Source organism: Onthophagus taurus, chromosome 8 (assembly GCF_036711975.1).
Source record: "Onthophagus taurus isolate NC chromosome 8, IU_Otau_3.0, whole genome shotgun sequence".
In the NCBI taxonomy this organism is placed as follows: Eukaryota; Metazoa; Arthropoda; class Insecta; order Coleoptera; family Scarabaeidae; genus Onthophagus; species Onthophagus taurus.
Genome location: NC_091973.1, coordinates 9102373 through 9119480, shown reverse-complemented (window position 1 = coordinate 9119480; position 17108 = coordinate 9102373). Strand labels below are relative to the sequence as shown.

General features: G+C 33.0%; 1 protein-coding gene across 1 annotated transcript in view; it reads left to right on the top strand.

Annotated features, from left to right (window-relative positions):
• The first annotated feature begins 2168 nt into the window (after nt 1-2168).
• Nucleotides 2169-17108, top strand: part of LOC111413909 (NFE2 like bZIP transcription factor cap-n-collar) — a 50022-nt gene continuing 35082 nt past the window's right edge. Inside the window, exons 1-2 of the mRNA XM_023045048.2 lie at nt 2169-2254; nt 2313-3139. Of these exons, the coding sequence (XP_022900816.1) occupies nt 2687-3139 (453 nt within the window). The 5' untranslated portion in view covers nt 2169-2254; nt 2313-2686. The remainder of the gene's footprint in view (nt 2255-2312; nt 3140-17108) is intronic.

Genomic DNA, 17108 nt, shown 5'->3' with positions numbered 1-17108 from the left:
TTCTGTCTTGGTTCAGCATCTTATCTTTTTAGTCTCGTTCGAGCTTCTTACTTTCACTACTTACGTCTAATAGGTTCCAAGTTCTTGGTATTTGTTCTATGTATTCTCGGTATTGTATTTGCCTTCGTTCGGACTTCTCACTCCCTCTAGACTAGTTTATTAGTCAACTTTTAGCGTGGTTCTGACTTGGGTCTTCTTCATTTTGGTTTATCTTAAAGTTCTGTATGAATTCGTTCGGACGTTTCATATTCCTCGGACTAATCTAATTATTTCTGGGTTATTCCTTCTTTGAATACCTCTTTATTTGTGGGTTTGGTTGGGTACAACCTGCTTTTTGTTTTTTTCTTTATTTCATATCTTCTTACTGCCTGATTTATTCCTTCACTTTTAGCCTGTTTCTAGCTCGGTCTTACTAATTATTCTGGGGTACCTTTTTTCTTTCTATCTTTTTGTACATAAAATTGGCAAAAATTAATTTCAACCTCGCACTTTATAAACGAAAATATTTATTCTAGATTGCCGCATCAAAGCGGTCGGGAAAGACGGCCGACGAACTTTACACATCTTCCTCATGGGTGGGTTTTGCTTTGTCTTTTCTTGAGAGGTTCAAGAAACCAGCACAGCAGCAGCCGACAGAAGCAGCAAAGCAGTAAGGATTCCGTTTTAGCCCTAGTTGTAGTAACCTATTTTTAGTTACCCCGTTTCAGTGAGGTTTCATTATACATATACTTATATAACATATCTATGCCCACAATCTTCTACATGCTTATTACAGCTTTGCTGATAGTTGCTGGGGACATTATGACAGAAAACTTTAAGGCTTCAAAATTTCTTCCTGTGGCCAAGTACCTCAGGGTTAAGGCTAATCTTTCCCTAACACTTATACTTTCTCTCATATTGCTATCCTGTCTTTTCAAAAATGGTTCAATCATCTGTAACAGTGTGTTAAATGTACTTTCAAAGTAGTTCTTGAAATCATTGTTTTCATCAGTGATTTCTTTCAACAGTACTAGATGAGAATATTCATCTCTGTTCTTCAACTATTCTTCCATCCTGTAATTATAGCTTTTAGCTACGCAAGCTTTTGTACCATTATCCATATTTGGAAGGAAAAAACCTGCAAATAAGCGAGTAAAACTACGTAGATTGGGTAATTTATTGAGCAAACTTATTGACACTAATATTGATCGTGTAAGGTAGTGAAGTATTGAGACTGGTTACCACGAGGATTAATGGTTGTATTGTCAATACTATTGATCGTGTAAAGGCCGCTTAAGACAGAACTATGATAGTGTAATACCGGCCTAACAGTGCTTGCGCTTCCTAATTTTCGAGTTAAAGAAGCAGAATGATTATATTCAGGCTGCTCCAACCGATGATGCTGGTTCTAGACTGTTGCTGTTACTGAGCCAGCCAATTCTAGCGAAATGCGTTTACTCTAACAGTTATTTTGGGGTTCACTATCCAAATTTGATTATCAAATCTGTTAACATAGCAGAAATATTCTCCATCTTTGTTAAAACTGAAGTTGAGATATATAGATGTCGCTAAATACAGAAATCTTAAAATAACTTTACCGGCATCTATATTTAAAAGCAATAAACACGTTATTGAAAAATGTATACTTGTTTTAAATTTTAAATGGTAAAAACAAAATTTAACCTTGATCCTTTTTAATTTATAATAACAAATAAAAATGGTCGTCAAATGTTAGAAAATGACGTCAAGGAACTTGCGTTTGGATTAACAGGAAGCGAAGTTGAAAGGGCACTTGAAACAAAATCCAATTCATTGAATATGTAAGAGTCTAGAAAGAATTGTTCATAATAAATTTAAATGACTTCAATTTTAGTAGTTGTGGAAAAGTAAAAGAGTTTCTTTCTTCCAAACTAGTAGAAGGTGTGGGAATTAAATGGTATGTATTAATTTTTTATTTATTAGATTATATTAGATTTATTTTCGAATGATAATGAGAGTTATAAAGGAGGGGATGTGTATGTATATAAATATATGCGTGAATATATAGATGCAAAAATATATTAATTATTGTGATGGAACAAATATTTTGTTTGTTTAAAAACATAAAAATATTTGTCTGAAAGTCGATTTTCCCTGATTTTAAATTTAGTTCTCTTTGTTTATCTATTATTGGGTTATTTTGCATATAGCGCGTTTCTAAAAAGTGCTCCCACCACACCGTGTACTCAGTGCGCAATAACGTTCCGTGAATCCAGGCCTGGTCTCTACCGAGGAGGTGAGATTGTATTAAAAGAATACATGACAGAAAGTGATGACATTTCTTCATATTGCAGCCCGAATATCTATTGCGTCGTCCAATATCAAATACGACATCAACCGACACTCAATTCGCGTTTTATCTACGATTTTACGAACCGGTACTCAAACGAACTGTCAAAGTGCATGATAAAAGCAAAAATTATTCGGGTAAAAATTTTGTGTTATAGTTTTCCTCAACATTTTTTTAGTGAAAACATCAACAACAGTTAAAGGAACATCATATTAACGTAGTGTTTATTTTAGAACAACATAAACAATACAGAAGTGATCATGATTTAGTGACCGACAAATTTATAGGTTAGGATACAAAAAAAAAATAATTGACAATCGGAAAAAAAAGAAATTCGAAAAAATAATTGACAATCGGAAAAAAAACAAATTCGAAACAATGTTAAGTTTAAAAAAAGTGTACAGAGACGAATTACTTCAACTCGCCTTAATATTAAGCATACTTCGAGTTAACCCGGACTCATATTTTGAAAATGAACTATTTAATGCTACTGATCTTGACTTGGATAATGGGACAAGTTGGAGATCCTTGGGCACCTCTGTTCTTAGGGCCCACTATGTTCATCCAAAAAACCTTGATTCTGTACTTATGAACTATGAACGAGAAGTATTTGCAGAGCTAAACTCTTTGGGAAGATACAATCGAGTAAATACACATTCTGATATTACCGCCTATTTGCTCAATGTTAACCGGACAACGATTCCAAATCTTAATCAAGAGGCACCACCTGATATTACTACATCTCATTCTAATCAAAATGAACCTAACAATATCAATGTTAATCAAGAAGAACCAGAACAATTAGATTTAGGATTAGAATTAACACAAGAGGTATGTATATATTTAAGATTATATGTTTTTATGTATTGAGTGTCCCAGAATATATAAACACTGAGGACAGCTGAGGAAAATTAAAAATTTATTTATAATATATATTTATCATAGTATTTTAGCATTGATATTTGCAAATTGGGATGGTCATGTAAGTAGAAGTACAAATTATGGCCCTTACACACCTACCTAGCTAAAGTAGACAAAGTGAATCAACAAAAACATTATGAGCCTTTGTCATCTAAACACTTACTTTGTAAAATCTGTATCTGATAATGTTTCTCTGCATGATAATGAACTTTGTGATTTATTTCAACAACAAACTGATTAAGACATTATCTTTTTTTAATATAAATAATTGATCAATAATTTTTCAGATAAAAAATCTACATCTTAGGGGAGAAGGGGGTACATTTGAACACTTTGATATTTGAATAACTCCTGTCACTTGGGCAACATGTTAGTAAACTTTTATCATACTTATACTTAAACTTCTGGGGCAGTTCTGAACACATGAGGGGTGCATTTGAACATGAAAGAAAAAAACATAATAAACCAAACATATTCTTTTACTAAATATTAAGCCCATCAAAATTAACTATAAAGGAGAGAACAGCCATTGTTCTTGAGGTCCCTCCTGATGTTACTGGTTGAGGAAGTTTCAAAATTATGTCATCACCAGGACACGGAACTTTTGTAACAAAATGATACGATTTCCCCCCTCCACTCGTTCTCAGCAGAAAATTTCATAGAAAAGTTGTTCTAAATTAAATTCTAGAACGATTTTCTCAATAACAAATATATAAAAATATATATATAAAAATTTTTTTGAGCTTACATTCTTAATTATTGATCAAATCAAAAATTTTTATTAACAATATTTGTTTAGAATTACTTCAGGAACAGTGTTTGTTAATAAAATTTTTTGCTAACTTGAAATTTTAATTTCCCTCTGAATAGTATGCTATCAAAATTAATTATCTCAATAATTATTGTTTTTATCAAAAAATGTTTTAAATAAAATTTGTTTCAATTTCGATGTTGAATCAATTATCTTAATACAAAATTTTTACATCTATTAATTAAACATCTAAGTGTAATTATGTATAAAAATTTAACAATTCTTATTTTGAGGTTATCTCCTTAATTATTGATTAAATCAAAAAATTTTGTTAACAATATTTGTTAAGAATTGCATCAGGAACAGTGTTTGTTAAAACAATTTTTTTCTAACTTGAAATTTTCATTTCTCTCTGAACAGTGTGCTACAAAAATTAATATTTTTGAGGTTATATCCTTATTGTTGATTTAATCAAATAATGTTGTTAACAAAATTTGTTTAGAATTACTTCAGGAACAGTGTTTGTTAATAAAATTTTTAGCTAACTTGAAATTTTAATTTCCCTCTGAATAGTATGCTATCAAAATTAATTGTCTCAATAATTATTGTTTTTATCAAAAAATGTTTTAAATAAAATTTGTTTCAATTTCGATTTTGAATCAATTATCTTAATAACAAAATTTTACATCTCTATTAATTAAACATCTAAGTGTAATTATGTATAAAAATTTAAAAATTATTATTTTGAGGTTATATCCTTATTGTTGATTTAATCAAAAAATGTTGTTAACAAAATTTGTTTAGAATTACTTCAGGAACAGTGTTTGTTAAAACAATTTTTTTCTAACTTGAAATTTTCATTTCTCTCTGAACACTGTGCTACAAAAATTAATATTTTTGAGGTTATATCCTTATTGTTGATTTAATCAAAAAATGTTGTTAACAAAATTTGTTTAGAATTACTTCAGGAACAGTGTTTGTTAATACAATTTTTTGCTAACTTGAAATTTTAATTTCCCTCTGAATAGTATGCTATCAAAATTAATTATCTCAATAATTATTGTTTTTATCAAAAAATGTTTTAAATAAAATTTGTTTCAACTTCGATTTTGAATCAATCATCTTAATACAAAATGTTTACATCTCTATTAATTAAACATCTAAGTGTAATTATGTATAAAAATTTAAAAATTATTATTTTGAGGTTATCTCTTTAATTATTGATTAAATCAAAAAAAGATGTTGACAAAGTTTGTTTAGAATTGTTTCAGGAACAATTTTTGTTAACATAATTTTTTTCTAACTTGAAATTTTAATCAGAAGGTGTGGAGGGGGGAAGTCGTATCGTTTTGTTACAAAAGTTCCGTGCCCTGGTCATCACCACTAACATCGCTGGTTTCAGGAACATCTGTGAAATAAAATTTGAATGAATCTTCATACTTGGTTAATTGTCGTTTCAAATATTTGACTGAATATTCGGGTTCATTTGCATCTATTTTTCCATCAATTTGAGCAACAAAGTGTCGAACTGATTTTTTTGTTGGAAACTTTATCAAGACAAAATCTCCTATGACTAAATTCTCATTTTCTTCTGCTTCATCCTCTGAATCTAAATCATCTGATTCGTCATAATTTGAATATTCATCAGCACTGCTTTCGCTGTTATCACTATTTTCACGGACTGCGAGTTCTACATTGTCTCGCTTTTCTTTACACAAACTTCAGACTTTTTCTCTTGTTCATGATCTATATTCAAAACCAGTTTTCTTTTTTTAGCTATTCTTTTCAATGTTTCCTCTTCAATCCTGTTCTTTTCCGGAGTCTCCGTTAGAATTCTTGACTTCTTTTTTCTTGTGTTTCTTGCCTTTGATAATCTTTGTCCGGCCTTGCAATCCTGAAGAAGGGTGCGATGGAACGATCTCTAGCAATGCTGGTGGAGTAGTTGTTGGCTCTTGGGCACGAGCAGTTACAAAAGCGGCTTCAAAATCGTCATCTGTGAACGCATTTCGGGAAAATAGCCAAATTCTACAATGTTTTTAATGGTGAATGCAGAGCAGTAAGCTACATTTGCTAAACTTGCCAAGTTATGAATGGTTAACGTCTTTCCCGGATTGCTTGTTAACCAACAATTTTGGGCAACTGATAGTCGTCCTTTGAATGGTTCCATCACTGAAAAATCTAACGGCTGCAATCGATGGGTGCAGTGAGGTGGAAATGTGACTAGACTCATTCCATGTTTTTTAGCAAATAGAACAGCTTCCAATGTGCAGTGGCTCTCATGGTTATCCATTACTATGAGAATAGGGTCGTCTTTAGTACATTTTGTATAGATTCTAATGTGCTCCAAAATCTTCAAGAATAAAGGCCCTGTCATCCACCCACTTGTTGGACTATTGACCAACCCCAAGCTTCCAGGAGTTGCTCCATTTAACATTGTATCATGGTATCTAGCCCCTGGGAAGACAAAAATACACATTGTTACTAGTTGTCCCCTTTCCGCAGAAACAACTTGCCCCACTTGTTTTGTTCCCTTCTTCGCAACAACATTAGGGCCTTGAACGACAGTGGTAATCCCTGTCTCGTCCAGGTTCCAGATTTTATCAGCTGTGAAAGGGTAGGTCTGCAAGGTTCTTTGATAACAGCCAGGTCAAAATTGTCCCAGTTCTTGGGATAATTACAACCAATTGATTTTGTGTAAGTCAATGCAAGCCTTCGAATGTCAATATAAGTAAAACCATAACTCATTTTGGAACATTGGACAATATAATTTTCAAGCATGGTCTTTTGCTCTGTGGTAAAAACCTGCTTCGCTGTATATTTTGATCCGTATTTGTTTTCACCTGTTTGCTCTTTTTTAACTCTATAATATAAGGCTGCTGTTCTTAGAGGCATTTTGTTTTCTTTAACTGCTGTTATAGCTGCTTTCATGTCATCTTCATTTACATCTGGTTTTGTCCTTTTCTTCTTGTATGTCCGCACCATATTTAAATCTAATAAGAAAAAAATTTTAGGTACAGGAAAAATTCAGCAGTGTTGGGGCAGTTTTGAACATGTTCAAAAGTGCCCCTTTGTTGATGTTCAAAACTGCCCCAACACACATCAATACTTGTTTCCGTCAATACAATTTTTTTGGTTAGGTTATAATGAAAGTTAAAATTACTACTCAATTATCACTCTTGATAGTACAAACACAAAACTACTTACCAGAATTTCTCCCTCCGTTCTATTTCGTAATAAAGTGAGTATTGAAAAATTCGATAATAACATATAAAGTGCACTTGTCACAGCGGCAAACCTTCAAAGCGCGGTATACGACAAAAACATTTTGTTAGATGTTTAGCTATGTTGCCACATCTAGTATCTGTCGTTTGAGCCACCTGGTGGTTGTTCCAAACTAATTTAATGTGTTCAAATGTACCCCCTTCTCCCCTATTCATAAACAACTAAACTTTTTTAAGACCAGAGAAAATCTATTCCTTCTTTTTCATCTTAATCTTAAGAACCAGTGAGATTAATCCAATACAACACCAGTATCATCAACAATATTTGTTAAAGCCAAAGTGTTAATCTTCCAGAAATGGGAAAGACTGAAAACCTGTCATAAAGTATAGCCATAATATACAGGGTGATTCTCAACCTATGCGCATAAACTTGGGAATTTATTCTTCATGAGTAATAGGTGAAAAATATTGTAGTAAAAGTTTTTTAGTTTCCTAGATATCCACGAAATTGACTTTCAAGTCAAGAATACATATAAGATTTTAAAATGACATCAAAGTAAGTGTTCCAAGTTGTTTCCAATATTTTCAACAACAGTTTGTACCTGATTTCGCAATCCTTGCTTACTATTCACTTCCTCAGCTGCAATATTAAATGCATGTGTTAATAACTGTATGCCATCCTCAGTATCAGCCAAGAGGACGGCATCATCTGCATAGTAATCAATCTTGATTTTGTAATTATTCATAGTTTACATTACTTACTACATTATATTATCCTTACTTTGTCGAACGTTTTGGTTAGATCAGACAGAGGAAGGCTGCCTGACGTTTTTTCGCCGGAGTTCTATTTGATTCTTTGATACATTTTCCTCAACATTGTATGATCAGTACATGTCATTCTTCATCTCGTTTCTAAATTTCGCCATGCATCATTTATGTAGGCAACTCTTGCAATCAGAAGGACGTGAGCATACGATACACTCAAATGTATGTAAACATTTTTTTGCAGAAGTTTGGTGTTGCTTGTAAGAGTGTTGGTGGATTGTCGGCAGCAGTTTGTAGCTGATTTCGCAATCCTTGCTCAGTATGAACTTCGAGAGACTGAGATTGAGGTCGGGTGATCGAGATGGCCAGGCATATGAACTACCTCGACCTGTCCATCTTCCGGGAAGTACCTTAACTAGATGTCGCCGGATATCTATGATTATTTGTCTCGAGGAATAAATCCCCAAGTTTATGCGTATAGGTAGAGAATCACCCTGTATACAGGGTGTTTCAGTTTTTTGTAGCAGGATTTTAACAGTCGATAGATCTTTTAAAATTAGCACAAAAACTTCATACAGCTTTGTTTTGAAGATACAGGGTGTTTAAGTTAAATTTTTTAATTGATTTTTATTTAATATTATGTGTATATTTCAACCGATTCTATTCAAATTTGGTATACGGAGGTATTTTGGCATGAGAAAGACGATTATGAAGTCATCTTTTCGGGCCATACTTTTTGCCACCACAACTAACCGCTGCGGCGTTCTTGTAATTTTTGGTAGCTGAACATGCCAATATGTAGGCATGTACCACATATTAACATTAATAACATGCCAGTACCAGCTTATCATGGTAGGGTGGTAAGAAATTGGCTAGACAACCATTTTCCTGCAAGTTGGATTGGTCGTGGTGGACCAGTCGCATGGCCCCACGAGCTGCAGACCTTGATGCTTTAGACTTTTTTGTGTGGAGATATTTGAAAGGAAAATTGTATGAGACACTTGTTCCCACAAGGTTAAATTCTTAAATACCGTTACTCGATCAGTAATTCGTCGGACAGAATAGATTAGAAAGACCGTCTTTCAAAAAATCGATAAACTAAATTAAATTAGGCGGATTAGTAACGTTTTCACGTTCGAAAATTGTTTAATTTTTGCAATAATTAATGTAAAAGTTTAAAATTCCCCACCCCCGACTCCAGATGACGTTTTTTCTTCTGTTTTCTTCTAGCGCATAAGATTGTCTCTCTCCAGGAATTTTATTGATTTGTAGACGCTCCAATCGTACGTTCAAATCTGAGTGACGTATTTTGGAACTCCAATCGTACGCTCAAATCTGAGTGACGTACTTTGGAGTTCAAACTTTATTATTTTTTTTTTGAAAAACTAAGCCTCAAAATCAAAAATTAAAAAATATAGGGTCAATCAATTTTAAAAAACTTTCGAATAAGCCAATCAAAAAAAACTTAACGGCCCTATTATGCAAGCAAAATTTTTTACATTTTCCATAATTTCTTTAATTTTTTTCTTTTATTATTTAGATTAAAAAACATTAATAAACTAAAACATTAGTTAATTTACCTACTTTGTTTCCATGGCACACATTATTTTAACTATCTTTAACTATTCTCTTGGTATGTATCGAATAATAAAAAGAGTACCTTTTTGCTTAAAAAGTACAGAGAATAAGAATTTTTATTCAAAAAATCAAAAAGTATACAATAAAAACTATAGTAAAACGGACTCCATAATCGTCTTTCTCATGCCAAAAAACATGAAAAGAATCGGTTGAAATACACGTGTAATATTAAATAAAAATTAATTGCAAAATTTAATTTGAACACCCTGTATCTCCAAAACAAAGCGTTTGTCGACCTATGTTTATATGATGTTTTTGTGCTAAGTTTAAAAGATCTATCGACTGTTAAAGTCCTGCTACAAAAACCTGAAACACCCTGTATAAACACATGTCGTAGTGTTGAGGTTCCATAATGCACATTTACTCAAAATTCTAAAGATAACGCAAGAAGTTTGTAAATCATTGTAGGTAAAATGGTCTTTCTGACCGATGTACAACAAAAGTTTATTAAGATAAAATGTTTCTTCTGTTAAATTACAGAGATATGCCAAATTTCATACATTTTGAACTAAATTTGACAACTCATATTTTAGGTTCTGGGCCACAAGCAACCTCGTGTACACTTATGATTTAAATGTACGACTTCGCCTAATTTACAATTAACACAATATATGCCCACATATTGTCAACACATTGCAGTGCCTCTCCCGGAAGCGACCTCGTCTATACTTATGATGGAAATGTATCATTTCGCCTGATTATCGTAGAAATGCATTATTTCGCCTAATTAAGCCGAGTTTACTTGCGGCCGAGGCGCTACATTTAACTCCATATGTTCCAAAATGTGGTCAAAATATTGTAGCGCCACGCCTGCAAGCTACCTCCGATAAATTTAGAGCTGCGAATTCATTACTTCGCCTGATTATGGTAAATGAATAATTTTACCTGATTAATTCTTACTGGAGCAGGTGTTTGATTTAAAATTTTGTTCAATAGGAGCAGTTTGTTTTTTTGTTCACAAACAATTGGAGATCCACTTTTCGTACCACCGCTCCATTTACATAAAAATAAAATATCAAACAAAAATATATTCTTTAAATATAAAACAAAAATAAAAAATTATTTACCTAGACCATTGAGATCTTATGGTATATAATCTAGAGTGCGTATGCTGTTGTCCCCACCACGCCTAAAATGAAGCCAGAAAGGTCGCCATGTTAGATGTACCAACTTAGCGGGAAATTCGAAATTCTTATATATAGTTATGCAGAATTTACATTATTATAAACTGGAAAGACAGAAAATAATAACCAAAACAAAATAGATTAATTTTTTATTGATAAATAATTATTAATTATATAATATTTTAAAAGAACTTAATAATTTTTAACAATAACCCTTATAATTAACATAAACTAAGAAGAAAATATTTAAAACAATTCTGATTGATCACGTTAACCTTTTGCTTATAAATAATTGTTAGTTTATTTTAAAAGAACTGAACATTCCTTAATAATAAACTTTACTTGAACTTCATTGTTAATTTCAAGTCAACTAACCAGAAACATTTTATGGACTGTTGTAAATAATCTTCTAACTTACCAAATTATAAAAAACATATGTGAAACAAAAAGAATTCGAAAACCTTCAACAAAAATAAAATTTTAATAAAAATAACAATATATTTATGAGAATTGTGAGGTTATAATTGCAGGTACAATAGAGACTTGAAACTATAGCTATGTTCAGGTCGGTACATCCAACATGTCTGACTTTCTGATTACCCCCACCACCACCACATACGCACTCTAGATTATATATAAGACCTCAATGACCTAGACAAAGTGGTTTGACAAGTACTACATAGCCAGTCAGTGCGCACTGACTTTGCCTTGGTGCTACATACACCGCACCTTTTTCTTGTTCCACGGTTAGACTGATGCGCAACAGAGTTTAATCGCACACTCTCTGGCTTTGACTTTCCTTTTGCAATTGATACTAAAACTTTGCCTACAAGACCGGCTACAACAACCCTCCTGAAATCTTTTGCCGTTAATCTATCAGGCAGATTCATTGTTTCATATAGGCAGTATGCGTTTACCATAGAAGCATCTAGGAAGTAGAAAAATATACGTTGCTTTGACGATCTATTTTGTAGCTAGCTAAAAGTTGATCGACTTTATCGACACTGTTGATGTTGACGTTATAATCAGTTAGGTACTTTTGGGCACAATATTTCCAATATATTTCCATTTTTTCTATTAACTTTCGTGCAATCTTCAAGATTGTGATAATTTGATAAAAGGTGTACGGACCTTTTAACAGTTTTGTATCACTTGTGTACCAGTCGAATTCACCTCTTTAGAGTTGTATTATTTGCATTAGTTCCAAACTGTTAAAAAAATTATCAAAAAATATTGTATGGTTTTTTTGTTCAAGACCTCAGTAAGCATACAACCCTAGAACCTAGGCTCTGTCCCATAAGTTGATCCTGGGATTTTCCAACATAAGTGTTTCAAACAGTTTCCCGCTTTGTCGCAGAGCATCCACACTTTGTAACCCCTTTCTATGGTTTTTAGGCATATACTGTATTAGCACACTTCTACCTTTAAATTTGATCATCGACTCGTCCAAGGTTAATACTTCACTTGGTGCAAGACAATACTTAATAGCTTTTTCTAAATGGTCTAACAACGGCTGTACTTTATAAAGACGATCAAAATTTTCCGAATCACTATTAAGCATAGCAGAGTTATCATTGATATGCAAGTGTCCTAAAAGCCAATAAAACTTTTTTGCGTCATAAGGGAGCTAATGTAAGAATCACGTGGCTTTGGTACACTGGGCCAATAATCTTTATAACTTGGTAAATGCTTGATCGCCATAAGTAAATTTATTCCTAAAAAGGCATTTATTTCTTCTCCTGTAATGTTTTCCAGTACGCATTTGTTCTTGCTCGGCATATAAATTTGTTTGAAAAACTATATGATTTATAAAATTTTCGCCGAAAAATAGTTGAAACAGAGAATATGGGTCGGATTTGAGTTGAAAGAGGTAGCTGCATAACTGTAGTTAATTTTTTTTTAATTCTTGCTTGCAGTATGTGCAGATAAAGGTTTGTTGTCATCTGAATCACTTTAACTGGAATAAATATCAATATTTGTATTTATATCTTCATTTATATCTCCTCAATCTGACTCGTCACCAAACGACAAAGAATAAGCGTATAGGTCTTTTTCTAGGTCACTCTCAAGATCCTCTCGACTCATTCCTACTAGACGAAATGGTATCAAATTCAGATATCAATTGTCTGACATTTCCTGCAAAGAAAAACTGCAGGAAAACCACTGCAGCGGTAAGAGTTAAATTACAGCGATATACCAAATTTCATACATTTTGAACTAAATTTGACAACTCATATTTTAGCTCCTGGGCCACAAGCGACATAGCCACACTTATGATTTAAATGTACGACTTCGCCTAATTTACAATTAACACAATATATTCCCAAATATGGTCAAAAGATTGTAGTGCCTCGCCTACAAGCGACCTCGTCTCTACTTATGATGGAAATGTATCATTTCGCCTAATTATGGTAGAAATGCATCATTTCGCCTGATTAAGCCGAGATTACTTGCGGCTGAGGCCCTATATTTAACTCCATATGTTCCAAAATGTTGTAGCACCACGCTCGCAAGCGACGTCGGATAAATTTAGCGCTGCGAATCTATTACTTCATCTGATTAAGGTAGAATGAATAATTTCGCTTGATTAAGCCGAGGTCGCTATTAGCCGAAGGGATACATTTAACCCCATATGTTCCCGAATGTGGTCGAAACATTGTAGCGCCTCGCCCGCAAGCGACCTCGGCTATATTTAGAGCTGCGAATCTATCATTTCGCCTGATTATGGTAGAAATTAATAATTTCGCCTGATTAAGCCGAGATCGCTTGCGGCCGAAGGGGTTCAATTAATACTACACCACACCGATACTAAATGGGACAACACGCATTGAACCGCTCCTCGTCCCTAAACGACCTCGTCTATACTTATGATGGAAGTGTGTCATTTCGTCTGATTAACCCGAAATTGCTTCCGGCCAAGGCCCTAATTAAATATGTTCCCAAATGTGATAAAAATATTGTAGCGCCTCGCCCGCAATCGACCTCAGCTAAACTGAGACCAGGCGCGCACTGGCGATTTAATTGTGGCAACTTAAAGATCACTAAAATGATACAAACTAAGTTGTATAAAGCGGTGCACACTGGCAGCTTTTTAATCACAGGAACTAAAAAATTACATCTTGCCCTATTTTCGAGGCGATTCAACTGTTGCCGGGAATAATACACTGCTCATACATATTAAAATTCGTATAACTCATTCTAAGGTAATTGAAGAATATCATAGTCCTTCAGTGATGCATAAATTTTATAAAAATGACCATTAAATAGCCTAATAAGGGGATACAACCAAAAACGTCTGCAATATACACAGCAACTACAACTTTTTAGTTAGCAATTTTTACGTTGCACAACAATAAAGTCACTAGTGGGCGCCTGGCCTTAGAGCTGCGAATTTGTTAATTCAGCTGATTATGGTAGAATCAATAATTTCGCCTAATTAAGCCGAAATATTGTTTTTTTTCATCAATTCTTAAATTCACGGGTACAAAATCCTGTACCATCTTAAAAATATGCGTCTTCTGTAAGTGTAAGTTTTGATCCAATCCATATTTAGTAGTACACTCAATTCTGTTTGTACGCGACAAAGTTCGCGTAAAAAAAGATACGGTATTTATGTGAAAATGGGTGATAAGTTTCGAGATCAGAAGAATCGGCTAAAACTATGTGATCAAAGTAGGCAAATTCATCTTTTTTAATTTGCACTGGATTCTTTGATATCAGGAAAATGATTTATCCACTAGAAAGTCATCGGTATCTGCAAACATTATATCATTGACTCCTTCGGCGCCTATTTCATGACCTAATGCTATTATGTATAGAATATTGAACCGTATTAGAAGGCACATGATCTTTATTTTTTACACATTCTGACCAAAGAGCTCCAACATGCGTTCAAAGTTAACGGTTTCAATTCGGATAGTGTTAATCCAGCATGTTTGATGCAGTCAGTTAAATTTTTATCATTAATTAATTGATCTAAAATGTATTGAAATGTTTGTTTTACATAATAGATCTTAAAGGTAGCAATAATTCTTTGGACTAGTGGTTGCATCAAGGAGCTGGTATTTGGCGGAAGGAAATAAAATTCAACATTTGGGTGTTCTATATGTGGATGACCGTTGTCTATAATCAACAGAACCTTAAATTCAAGGCCTTTATCATTCATATAGTGCCGAATTTCTGGAACAAGATATTTGGGAAACCCTTCATTAACACGTTCGCTGCCAACTACGAGTTAACTCGTATCTAAACCATGGTTAACGGGGTCGCTCGGCAGCGAACGTGTTAAAAGATTCAATGGTCACTCAAGCTTTTTTATTAGCTATCCAGTGAACTGGTAAGGTGTCTAAATTTATACCTTTCATAGACCCTGGTTTTAGAGTTCGATTTACAAGTAGAGCAAAATAAAAAAGTTATGTGATATTTGGCTGCTTTAAACAAACTGGCCGTTTTATAGGATTTAGGGACATATTGGTCTACTTGGCATACGTTTCCAGAAAAGACTTGTTTCTTCTGCATTCCATACCTAATTTTCCATTTTCAATTAGTTTAGCTATTTTTGCAGGAAATTCTTTAGCTGCCAGAACATCTGCAGATCCAATTTCAGCCTTAATCTTTACACAATGCAGCGCGTGTTTTTGTAAAAATCCAATCAAATTTGGTTCTTTTATTTGCTGACATTTATGATACAATTTCTTTAATCTGGTTGTAGATTCTTAATGTCATCTGCTTAATACTATTTCCGTCAACTGGTATTCGTTTTTGAGTCATATCCTGCATCGATATTACCACAGCCTTTTCCATTTTCAGATTTAAATTATGGCTTGTGTATGATGCTGTTTGAAGCACTTAATTTTGTCCCAGCAATAACAGATTTTCTGACCCCGTCCTCATTTTTGTTTCAATATGGAGCGCTATGGCGATATTACTCAAAATTTTAGTATGAGAATTATTCCAAGTTAAAATTTCTTGCGTAAAAAGGGATGAAATATATTTTTTTTAATCACACATTTCATGTGGTATAAAATATTGTTGGCAAAAAATTGGCTACTGTAGTAACTGCTTAATTTATTATCTTGCTTATAAGATCACATCAATAAATAAATTGAAAATATCGACTATATTATCTATTAATAGTATTCGACATTGACGACCAACAAATCAAGGTCCAACCTCGTTTACCCGAAACACCATATTATTATATTGATTTTGTGGTGTACTGTGTATTTTTTTTTCAAATGTTGATCATCTCCATATTCCTTCTTCTTTATTCATTCGTTTGCATCTGACGAAGCGAATCTTTTTCAAATACATAAAAATCTTCCATTTCTTGTTGTGCACTAATACTACATTTTAATAGGTTTTGCAGGTATATATTTATTTATTTTCTGTGAAACATTCTAAATATAATACAAGAATAAACGTTATTATATAAAATTCGTATTTGACTATCTACATTTTAATTAAAATGATATTGTGAAATATGTATGTACTATTTCGTTTGCCTATATTTGATTTACATCACTTCACGTTATCTTTGTACAGCTGGATATTAAGTTGTTTTAAAACAAGATGTGAAAAACATATTAAAAACTGATAATGGAGAAAAAATGCAATTACAAAAAAAATACGTTTTTGACTCACTTATCACATTTTTTTATTATTTCAATTTCCTATCGAATAAGATTAAAAATAATTATTTTTTTGTTTTATTTTAAATTGGGTGACTCAATGATTAGGTTTAAATACTTATTTAAATATCTACCTGGAGTGAGTCATTCAGAAAGAGTGACCATATAGGTTTAAACGTCCTAGATACTTTATAAACCATAAGTTTTTTTTTTAATTTTTTTGCTTTTGGAATAGGTTCAAGGTGTTTGTTGTAAATTGTCAACTCAATTACCCGGGTGTATTCAGCAAGCAATAGAATAATTGATGTACAATTACAAATACGGCGACGTCCTTGTACGACGTGTACCTTGGATCGGCGCGGAAAAGTGATGATTTGAACAAGTCGGTCAGGCAAACGGTAGAGATATACTTTCACGGCTCTCACTGAAGAAATTTTGATGCGTCCTTTCGCGTTTAATTTAAGCCGACGATCGCGGTTCGTGCCAATTTCTTTGTTAAACAAAAAAATTCTTTTGGCGCAAAGTGCCAAACGGGACGATGCACCGTCTGATCTCTTTTTATATAGTCAATGAAATCGAAATCGTGTCAAGGAAATCCATTCATTACATCTTTTAAAGTACACTTTTTATAGAACCATGTTTTTTGTTTCTTTGTTTGAAAAAATTATTAAGTTCATTTTACTTGCAAAAACATCAAAATATGTATTGTGCCAATAACCACAACTATTTTCAGATGTTAATTCAGTGATG